This window comes from Saccopteryx leptura, chromosome 2, assembly GCF_036850995.1.
Source record: "Saccopteryx leptura isolate mSacLep1 chromosome 2, mSacLep1_pri_phased_curated, whole genome shotgun sequence".
Classification (NCBI taxonomy): Eukaryota; Metazoa; Chordata; class Mammalia; order Chiroptera; family Emballonuridae; genus Saccopteryx; species Saccopteryx leptura.
In genome coordinates, this window is record NC_089504.1 from 196,163,544 (window position 1) to 196,175,651 (window position 12,108).

The following is a 12,108-nucleotide window of genomic DNA, read 5'->3' on the forward strand; positions in this document are numbered from 1 at the left end:
ACAAGTAGAAAAATCATCCAGTCATGTTGCTGAAATGCAAATAGACAGAACTTGCATCAGTTTCCTATTATTTATTTAACCTTGAACTTGTATTCACATGATTACTTCTGGGTAGGCAGTGAAATTTAAACCTTGTTATTCCAAGCCTAAAAATACTAAGTTCAAATGCAATAGAGGTGTTTAACTGAAACTGATGTATTCTTATTGATCAATGTGACCCTATTAAATATAATTTCTGAATTTAAAAATAATTACTTCAAAATATTTTAGAAAAACTACTAAGCAACTCTATGTTCAAAAATTAGATAAAGCTTCTAGGTGGGGCTAAAACAAACACACCAGATATTGATATATTGGGTAAGTTTACTGTCTGTGTTTCTAAAATGAGAGGAGCATAAGAACTCCATCATGGGAAGAAAATCCCTGTACCTTCTGATTATAGGGGTGCTTTTAGCATACTATGTTTATTTACCTGTGCCAGATAATTTTGAGAAGCCATGGAGAATAATATGGATGAACACACATATGAAAACTATAGTATATTTGGTAAGTTTGGAATTTTATGACTTTATCTGTTCATATGCTACCATTTGATCTGGAGAAGTAACTTTTTCCTGGATTTGTTCTTTTGGTTTTTTGAATGATTTATTGTTTGATTGATGTCTTTATCTTTCAAAAATAAATGCCGAGTCCTTTGTCTACTATTATTTAGATACATTGCTGCCTTTTTTGATTGATTTCTAGTTTCTATATCAAAACCATGTTAAAATAAACAAGGAGGCATTTGAGTAGCTTTTATTAAAAAATGCTTTGTTTAGCCCTGGCCTGATAGTTCGGTTGGTTAGAGCATCAACCTGAAGTGGAGAGGTTGCCAGTTAAATCCCTGGTCAGGGCACATATAAGAACAGATAGATCTCTCTCTCTCTCTCTCTCTCTCTCTCTCCCTCTCTCCCTTCTTTTCTCTCTAAAACCAATAAAATAAAATAAAATAAATGCTTTGTTTAGATAACATTAATGTCATGAGGGCAACATTGTTTGAAATTAAATGTTGTTATCTTAGATAATCAGTATATAATTCATTAACAAATCAGCATCTGAATAGAGCACTTTGTTATAGACTTTTACACAAAAATTTTGGGATCCAGAGGATAGACTAAAAACATGTAAGTTCTCAAGAAAATACTCTCTGAGCCAGCTGGCTGTCAGGTGCCCAGGGTTAATGATGACAGCATCATGTATGGACAAGTGGGAGACCTGGAGTGTCATGGGAACTGCCTGCCTGCCTGCCTGCCTTTGGCTCTGCTGCTGCCCCCCCCCCAAAAAAAAAAGAAAAAAAAGTGACTCTCTCTGGCTTCTTGGGGTGTTTTCTGTTTCTTCTTTGATTGTTAGTTTCCATTTATTTAAAAACAAAAACAAACAAAATTTCTTTCTAGAACTTAAACTAGATGGTTGCTGTAACTTCCAGGTTGATCTTTTATTGCTCGTTTTTTAACATTTGACCTCTCTATCAAATCCTATTGACAAAGAAAGAGTCTATCTCCATAGAGCTTATATTCTAGTGGTGGAGAAAATATCAAATTAGAATTAAATGGATGATTTCAGATAATGAGAAATGGCTTGAAGAAATAAGCAGGAGGGAAAGAAAGTAATTTGGGAAGATGACAGGGGTGGGGTGGCTATTTGTATGGTCAGAGAAAGCATTGTTGAAGGGGAAACATTTGCTTAGAGACCAGGTTTTAAAAAGAAACATGCCACACTAGCTATTGAGAAAAAGTTTCCTCACAGTGTTAGCAACAAATGCAAAGGCCCCAACAACAAAATATTGATACATTCAAGAAATCATGTGAGACATTTGGGATTCATTGGTAAAATGTTATCATTTAGTTAGGAAAGCTCACATATCATATTACACAGTGCTCTACAAGCAATGGTCTCAAGTTTTGATTTAATTCTATGTGCAATGTAGAATTATCAGAGTTTTAAGAAACAGAACAAGTTTTTCGCATATTTGCTCTCTTTGCTTATAATTTATGAGAGATCCTTGATAATTTTCTTTTGAGTCTTACTATTAATCACTGTTTAAAAATTTATTTAGAGGATGACGTCAGAGTAATGGCACTATAGGGAGCGATACCAATAAATCTTCCCCAAAACTCAACAAGATCTTCAACCAGAAACAGAAAAATCTATCCTTGGAGCCTCCAGATGTTCCGCAATATACCCGAAGGTATGGTCGAGCAAAAAATTGGCTAAATATATAATCAAACCCCGAAGGAAATAGGGAGTAAGAAATATTCCACTTTCCTCACTAACCTAAATAGGGTTGCTTTCACTGGGAACTGAGAGTATAGAAACTAAGGCGGGCAAAGGGAGTGAATAGATTGAGGCCACGGCAAAAATAGCTGACCCAGGCTGTGGCACCGAGATCCAAGCCGAGGAAAAACTGTGCCTGTGTCAACCCAGCCAATACAAGCTAGCACTCATGCCAAACCCACACAAAGAAAGACAAGTGGGGCAGCCATTCACCCTGATCTCGATCTCCTGGTTGACGCGCTCAGATAGTGGGCGAGATATTCCTCCAAGTGCCCCGGGAGTGGGTGCCCATGTTACCCCATAGAGAGGCAGAGTCAGAGGCCTTTTTGTGGGCCAAAAGCAGAATCTTGGGACCGCCCCAGTGCTCTGAAAAAGCCGTGTGCGGGGAGGGAGCAAGAGCTAATTCCAACACTGGAACTTCTCCGTGCGGGCGTGGGGCTCACTTGGAGTGTGAGATGGCCGGCCTGATATCCTGGTCAGTGCACACAGAGAGTGGGCAAGAGATTCCCCCTAGAGCCCTGGGAGTGGGCGCCCATGTTACCTCACAGAGAGGCAGAGTCAGGGGCCTTTGTGTGGGCTGAAAGCAGAATCTCTGGGCCACCCCAGCACCCTGAAAAAGCTGCACACGGGGAGGGAGTGAGAGCTAATTCCAGAGTTGGAACTTTTTTATGCGGAAGGGGGTCTCCCTCGGAGCATGAGACAGCCAGCCTGATATCCTGGTTGGCGTGCATGGAGAGTGGGCAAGAGATTCTTCCGAGCACCTCAGGAGTGGGCACCTGTGTTCCTGGACAGAGGAGAACAGTCATGGGCCTTTGTGTGGGCCGAAAGTGGAATCTTGGGCCACCCCAGTGTCCTGAAAAAGCCACGCACGGGGAGGGAATGAGAGCTAATTGAACGCTGGAACTTTTTTATGTGGGTGGGGATCTCATTTGGAGTAAGAGACGACCTGCTCCATATCTCGGGCTGCACTTGCAGATAATGAGTGAGAGATTCCTCCAAGCACCCTGGGAGTGGGCGCCTGCCCATGTTACGAGACAGAGTGGCAGAGTCATAGGTCTTTTTGTGGGTGGAAGCCCTGCCTGACTATGCTAGCAGCTCTGAATGATTGAGCCGTACCCAGAGCCCTGTGCTGAGTGGGAATAGAGTAGGGATTTGCCAGCTCTTTGAGCCTCTTACTATCCAGGCAGAGGCAGCAGCAACCCCATAGCTGGATTATCAGGCTACTAATGGAGGAAGGAAAGACTATGAGAAAGGCTTCAGGAACACTGTTGGAGCCTACAAATGCTAATGAGCCTCAACGGCCAATGAGACTGGAGCCCAATATATGACATCGCCATAGAGACTTATCAAATGAAAACCTCTACTTGAGCGTGCCACAGGGACAGAACCCAGGGTACAGAGTCACTGACCAGGAAGAGGAAGAAAAAAAAAAAGCAAGATGATAACCTCTCAAAATTAAGAATAATCCACAGACTTTATAACCTATCCCATTTTATTATATTTGTTCGTTTGTTTCTCTTATATTCATGTCATGATTATTTTTTTCCTCTTCCAATTTGGCCAATTAACTCTCTGCCGGTCTTACTCTCTCCTCTCCTTGAACTACACTAGCCATAAGTGTTACATCTCCCATTATCTTTTCTTTCTTCTTCCTTTCTCTCTATGAGTGTTGCATTCCAAAACCCTTAACTCTCTCTCTCTTTCCTTTTTTTTCTTTTCTCTTCTTTAGTGGTTCCCTCTTTTTTTTCTCTCTCTCTCTCCTTCTTTTCTCCCTCTATATTAGTTTCTTCCTTTCTCCTTTACGCCTTCTCTCATTCAATCCTCAATAAAAAACAAATTATCTTATCTGGGACTCAAACTTATGTTTGTGGAATGTTGGGGGGGGTTTACTTCGCTTTTTTAACTCACTAGCAGTGCTCCCAACCCTGGCTTTCCATTTTATCTAGTTCTTGTTCCACTAAATACAATAGTAATTTTTTAATTTTTTATCCCCATTTTCCTGTTTTCCTCTTATTCCTCTCATCATATCCCTTAGTCAGCCAACACCTAAAAGCAAATCATTTAATTCTTGACGCAAATTTTTTTCTTATATGCATTTTTTGGGTCTATATCCCCTTCTTTTGCCCCTTTAATAATTCTCTCCAAATCAGGCCCTCCATTATAGGCATTGTTTGTTCTTTTCCGCACAATATAATTCACAGTACACCACAAGATTTTCTTAATAATGAGGGGAGAGGAGAGGAAAGTAAAAAAGGAGGGGGGAAATAATTTTCTTTCTTTTTTTTTAATTTTAATTTTTCTTAATTTTTTCTATTTTTATTTATTTTTTTAACTTTTTATTCTTTATTAAATCTCATTAATACTATCAACAAAACCACCCTCAGATGCCACTAAGGAAGAGAAAATCGAATATCATGAATACAAAAGAAAGAGAGGTAACACAGATAGATGAGGAAAACTCTATGGAGAAAAAATAATATATTGGAAACCTTGGAGTTAAACGACAGAGAATTTAAAAGAGAAATCCTAAAAATACTCAGAGATATACAAGAAAACACAGAAAGGCAATTTAGGAAGCTCAGAAAACAACTCAGTGAACACAAAGAATATATTACCAAGGAAATTAAAACTATAAAAACAAATCAAATAGAGATGAAAAACTCAATTCACGAGCTGAAAAATGAGGTAACAAGCTTAGCTAATAGAACAGGCCAGAGAGAAGGTAAGATTAGTGAAATAGAAGACAAGCAAGTTGAGGCACAACAGAGAGAAGAAGAAAGAATCTCAAAAATTTAAAAAAATGAGATAGCCCTATAGGAATTATCTAACTTCATCAAAAAGAATAACATAAGAATAATAGGTATATCAGAGGGAGAAGAGAGAGAAAATGGAATGGAGAACATATTCAAACTAATAGATGAGAACTTCCCAAGCCTGTGGAAAGAACTAAAGCCTCAAATTCAAGAAGCAAACAGAACTCCGAGTTTTCTTAACCCCAACAAACCTACTCCAAGGCACATCATAATGAAATTGGCACAAACCAATGACAAAGAAAAGATTCTCAAGGCAGCCAGGGAAAAGAAGAATACAACATATAAAGAAGGCCCATTAGATTATCATCTGATTTCTCAACAGAAACTCTACAAGCTAGAAGAGAGTAGACCCCAATATTTAAAGTCCTGAAAGAGAAGAACTTTCAGCCACGAATATTATACCCATCAAAGCTATCCTTCAAATACAAAGGAGAAATAAAAACATTCACAGATACAGAAAAGATGAGGGAATTTATCATCAGAAAACCCCCACTCCAGGAATTACTAAAGGGGGTTCTCCAATCAGATACAAAGAACAACAACAACAAAAAACAAAGCCACAAGTAAAAGCTCCAAGAAAAACACAATAAAACCAAATTTAAAATGTGACAACAAAAAAAGAAAGGGGAAGAGAGGATGGAGATTAACAGTAGCAAAGGACTATGGAGTGCAAAAGTACTCAAAAGATAGTGCACTACAATGAACAGGGTAGGAACCCTTTTCATTACTTATGGTAACAACCATTGAAAAAACCACCACAGAAGCACATGATTAAACAAAGATAGCAACAGAGGAAAGATAGATGGAATACAACCAAATAAGAACAAAAGATAAAAAAACGAAAGAGAAGGATCAAACAAGACACAAACCTAACAGAAAGCAATCTATAAAATGGCAATACGAAACTCAAAAGGGTCAATAATTACACTAAGTGTAAATAGATTAAACTCACCAATAAAAAGGCACAGAGTAGCAGAATGGATTAAAAAAGAAAATCCAACTGTATGCTGCCTACAAGAAACTCATCTAAGCAACAAGGATAAACACAAATTCAAAGTGAAAGGCTGGAAAATAATACTCCAAGCAAATAACATCCAAAAAAAGCAGGCATAGCAATACTTATATCTGATAATGCTGACTACAGGACAACAAAAGTACTCAGATACAAAAATAGCCATTTAATAATGGTTAAGTGGACACTGAATCAAGAAGACATAACAATTCTTAATATGTATGCACCAAACCAAGGAGCACCAAAATATATAAGACAGCTACTTATTGACCTTAAAACAAAAACTGACAAATATACAATCATACTTGGAGACCTCAATACACCACTGACGGCTCTAGGTCGGTTATCCAAACTGAGGATCAATGAAGATATATTGGCCTTAAACAAAACACTAGAACACCTGGATATGATTATGATAGACATCTACAGGACATTTCATTTCACAGTGACAGAGTATACATTTTTCTCCAGTGTACATGGATCATTCTCAAGAATTGACCATATGTTGGGCCACAAAAATAACATCAGCAAATTCAGAAAAATTGAAGTTGTACCAAGCATATTTTCTGATCATAAAGCCTTGAAACTAGAATTCAACTGCAAAAAAGAGGGAAAAAATCCCACAAAAACGTGGAAACTAAACAACATACTTTTAAAAAATGAATGGGTCAAAGAAGAAATAAGCACAGAGATCAAAAGATATATACAGACAAATGAAAATTACAATATGACATATCAGAATCTCTGGGATGCAGCAAAAGCAGTGATAAGAAGGAAGTTCATATCACTTGAGGCATAATGAAAAAACAAGAAGGAGCTCAAGTGAACCACTTAAATTCACACCTTAAGGAACTGGAAAAAGAAGAACAAAGACAACCCAAAACCAACCAAAGAAAGGAGATAATAAAAATCAGAGCAGAAATAAATGAAATAGAGAACAGAAAAGTATATAAAAAATTAATAGAACAAGGAGCTGGTTCTTTGAAAAGATCAACAAAATTGACAAACCCTTGGCAAGACTTACCAAGGAAAAAAGAGAAAGAACTCATATAAACAAAATCCAACATGAAAGAGGAGAAATCACCACAGACATCGTAGATATACAAAGAATTATGGTAGAATACTATGAAAAACTTTATGCCACTACATTCAACAACCTAGAAGAAATGAATAAATTCCTAGAACAATACAACCTTCCTGGACTGATTCATGAAGAAGCAGAAAGCTTAAACAGACCTATTAGTAGAGAAGAAATAGAAAAAACCATTAAAAACCTCCCCAAAAATAAAAGTTTAGGCCCAGACGGCTATACCCATGAATTTTATCAAACATTCAAAGAAGACTTGGTTCCTATTCTACTGAAAGTCTTCCAAAAAATTGAAGAAGAAAGAATACTTCCAAACACATTTTATGAGGACAACATAACCCTCATACTGAAACTTGGCAAGGACAGCACAAAGAAAGAAAACTACAGACCAATATTGCTAATGAATACAAATGCTAAAATACTAAACAAAATACTAGCAAATCAAATACAACAACATATTAAAAAAATAATACACCATAATCAAGTGGGATTCATCCCAGAATCTCAAGGATGGTTCAACATAAGTAAAACGGTTAATGTAATACACAATATCAACGAAACAAAGAACAAAAACCACATGATCTTATCAAAAGATGCAGAAAAGGCATTCGATAAAATTCAACACAATTTTATATTTAAGACTCTCAACAAAATGGGTATAAAAGGAAAATATTGCAACATGATAAAGGCCATATATGATAAACCATCAGCTAACATCATATTAAATGGCACAAAGTTGAAGGCTTTCCTCCTTAAATCAGGAACAAGACAGGGTTGTCCACTCCCTTCACTCTTATTTAATGTGGTACTAGAGGTTCTAGCCAGAGCAATCAGACAAGACAAAGAAATAAAAGGCATCCATATTGGAAAAGAAGACGTAAAGGTATCACTTTTTGCAAATGACATGATCCTATACATCGACAACCCCAAAGAATTTACAAAAAGACTACTAGAAACAATAAGCCAATACAGTAAGGTCGCAGGATACAAAATTAACATACAAAAGTCCATAGCCTTTCTATATGCCAACAATGAAACATTTGAGAACAAACTCAAAAAAATAATTCCCTTCACTATTGCAACAACAAAAATAAATAAATAAAATACCTAGGAATAAACATAACAAAGAATGTAAAGGACTTATTGTCGGGAGCCGATCAAGGACTGCTGGCTGACAAGGTCACAGCAGGAGAAGACCACAACGCTGGCTGACAAGGTCACAGCAGGAGAAGACCCACAACTTCTGGCTGACAAAGTCACAGCAGAAGAAGATCAAAAACTGCTGATTGACAAAGTCACAGCAGAGAAGACCAACAGCTGCTGGTTGACAGAGTCACCGCAGTGAAGACCAATGGCTGCGGGTTGACAAAGTCACTGCAAAGGAAAGGCACAACGATACTTCCCCTTTTGACTTTTTGAATTAATCTGGCCTTATATCCCCCCTTTTCTGGGTGTGTACTATTATTTATGGCACAGGGATAATAGTACCGTGCTTTCCCTGTAGATTTGTAGTAATTTCTTTGGAAATGAGACAGAGGGTGTGAGTTCCACAGAGGAGCCTGTAAGCCCCTTGAACTGGGCTCATAAACATAAGAGGCTGGCTATGATATCCCTTGTAAAGGGTTAAGTTTGTAGGAGAATTTCTTCTTAATCATGTTAGAAAGAAAAGATTGTGACTTGTGTATGGGTAGAAGGCAGTGGCTGTGCACAGAGCACCTTTCGGTCTTCACTTAATTCAACATTTTTCCTCCCTAGCCTTTTCATGTGATAGAGTAGAGAAACTTTCCTTTCTTCTTGCTTACCTGACCTGCAGATGGTGGAACACTCTGAGAAGAATATAGTTAGAACTTAACTAGTGTGTGAATATAGTAAATAAATAAAATTTGACTAGACAATAGAATCTTAGGAAAGGAGTAATGGAATGGCCTGTTGCATGGCCTGGGATGGGAATGCAGTCAGCAAGAAAAGAATGTTTTGCTAAGAGACTTGTTTTATGACTGAAGGCAGTTGCTGGGCTTTCTCAGTGAGACAGTCTCATGAGGTTTGTATACTTCCCAAGATTCTTTCTTCAGATAATGAGAGGAATGTGGGGGGATCCACAGAAGCAATAGCAATAAATGTCTTCTGAAATTATGTTGCTACTAAGCTATCTTGCAAGTGCACTCTATATATCTTTAAGTAAAAGTTACTCTTAATGTTATGTCAATTTCTTAATGGGCAAGCCTTTGGTTATCTTGTGAGAAAAGTTAGGACACTGCATAAACAGTGTCCATTTGCCTGAGCAAGCGGTGGTCCTTTGCTAATCCCTAATGATTTTGTCTGTTAATCTCTCTCTGCCCCTTGACTCACAACAACAGTAAAGTTGAGTTATTAGTTAGTACTAATCCTTTAAAGCTTTTACCGATGTTGTTATCGCTATTCAAGTTATTTTTTAGTTGTACTTTGAGTGAATTGCCACCTGATTTGTAGTTTATAGATATAAATTAACTGTTATCTTGAAACATGTAAACATAGTGAAACAGAAGCAATGATTAATACCATGTAATTGTAACTTGGTGTGTGTGTATAAAAAAGAAGCTGTACTAGCATTTGGCAGAGATGCCTGTCAGTAAATGCTAACTAGAGAATAAAGAGAAAGAAAAGAATTCGGCTCTCTCACTCGAATTTCGCCGATGCCGTCTCCTCCTGTGGGACCCCTGGATCCCCCCTGGGGCTGGACCCCGGCAACTTATATAATGAAAACTACAAAGCATTGTTAAGGGAAATCGAAAAAGAAACAATGAGATGGAAGAATATTCCTTGTACTTGGTTAGAAAGAATAAATATAATCAAGATGTCCATATTACCCAAAGCAATATACAAATTTAATGCAATTCCCATCAAAATTCCAATGACATTTTTTAAAGAAATGGAACAAAAAATCATCAGATTTATATGGAACTATAAAAAACCCGATTAGCCAAAGCAATTCTAAAGACAAAGAATGAAGCTGGGGCATTACAATACCTGGCTTCAAACTATATTATAGGGCCACGACAATCAAAACAGCATGGTATTGGCAGAAAGATAGACACTCAGACCAATGGAACAGAATAGAAAGTCCAGAAATAAAACCACATATATATGGTCAAATAGTTTTTGATAAAGGGGCCAACAACACACAATGGAGAAAAGAAAGTCTTTTCAACAAATGGTGCTGGGAAAACTGGAAAGCCACATGCAAAAGAATGAAACTGGACTACAGTTTGTTTCCTTGTAGTAAAATTAATTCAAAATGGATCAAAGATCTAAATATAAGACCTGAAACAATCAAGTACATAGAAGAAGACATAGGTTCTAAACTCATGAACCTTGATTTTATTTATTTATTTATTTATTTATTTATTTATTTATTTATTTATTTATTTATTTCATTTTTCCAAAGCTTGAAACAGGGAGGCAGTCAGACAGACTCCCGCATGTGCCCGACCAGGATCCACCCCGCATGCCCACCAGGGAGCGATGTTATGCCCCTCTGGGGCATCGCTCTGTTGCATCCAGAGCCATTCTAGTGCCTGAGGCAGAGGCCACAGAGCCATCCCCAATGCCTGGGCCATCTTTGCTCCAGTGGAGCCTTGGCTGTGGGAGGGGAAGAGAGAGACAGAGAGAAAGGAGAGAGGGAGGGGTGGAGAAGCAAATGGGCGCTTCTCCTGTGTGCCCTGGCTGGGAATCGAATCGGTACTCCTGCACACCAGGCCGACGCTCTACCGCTGAGCCAACCGGCCAGGGCCATGAAACTTGATTTTAAAAAGCATTTTATGAATTTGACTCCAAAGGCAAGAGAAGTGAAGGCAAAAATTTATGAATGGGACTACATGAGACTAAGAAGGTTTTGCTCAGCAAGAGAAACTGATATCAAAATAAACAGACAGCAACTAAATGAGAAATGATATTTTCAAACAACTGCTCAGATAAGGGCCTAATATCCAAAATATACAAAGAACTCATAAAACTCAACAACAAACAAACAAACAATCCAATAAAAAAATGGGAAGAGTATATGAACAAACACTTCTCCCAGGAAGAAATAGAAATGTCCAACAGATATATGAAAAGATGCTCATCTTCATTAGTTATTAGAGAAGTGCAAATCAAAACTGCAATGAAATACCACCTCACACCTGTTAGATTAGCTATTATTAACAAGACAGGTAATAGCAAGTGTTGGAGAGGCTGTGAAGAAAAAGGAACCCTCATTCACTGTTGGTGGGAATGTAAAGTAGTACAACCATCATGGAAGAAAGTATGGTGGTTCCTCAAAAAACTGAAAATAGAACTACCTTATGACCCAGCAATCCCTCTACTGGGTATATACCCCCAAAACTCAGAAACATTGATATGTAAAGACACATGCAGCCCCATGTTCATTGCAGCATGTTCACAATGGCCAGGACATGGAAGCAACCAAAAAGCCCATCAATAGATGACTGGATTAAGAAGATGTGGCACATATACACTATGGAATACTACTCAGCCATAAGAAATGGTGACATCGGATCATTTACAACAAAATGGTGGGATCTTGATAACATTATACGAAGTAAAATAAGTAAATCAGAAAAAACCAGGAACTGCATTATTCCATACATAGGTGGGATATAAAAGCGAGACTAAGAGACATTGATGAGAGTGTGGTGGTTACGGGGGGTGGGGGGAGAGGGAGAGGAAAAGGGGGAGGGGAGGGGCACAAAGAAAACTAGATAGAAGGTGACAGAGGACAATCTGACTTTGGGTGATGGGTAAGCAACATGATTGATTGACAAGATAACCTGGACATGTTTTTTTTGAACCTATGTACCCTGATTTATTGATGTCACCCTAGTAAAATTAATAAAAAAACAAAA

The 12,108-nt window shown here is 37.9% G+C and overlaps 1 protein-coding gene across 1 annotated transcript in view; it reads left to right on the forward strand.

Annotated features, from left to right (window-relative positions):
- Positions 1 to 408: 408 nt before the first annotated feature.
- LOC136395331 (arylacetamide deacetylase-like) overlaps positions 409 to 12,108 on the forward strand; it is a 64,493-nt gene continuing 52,793 nt past the window's right edge. The window contains 2 exon segments of the mRNA XM_066369890.1: positions 409 to 537; positions 2,707 to 2,737. Coding sequence (XP_066225987.1) covers positions 409 to 537; positions 2,707 to 2,737 — 160 coding nt within the window.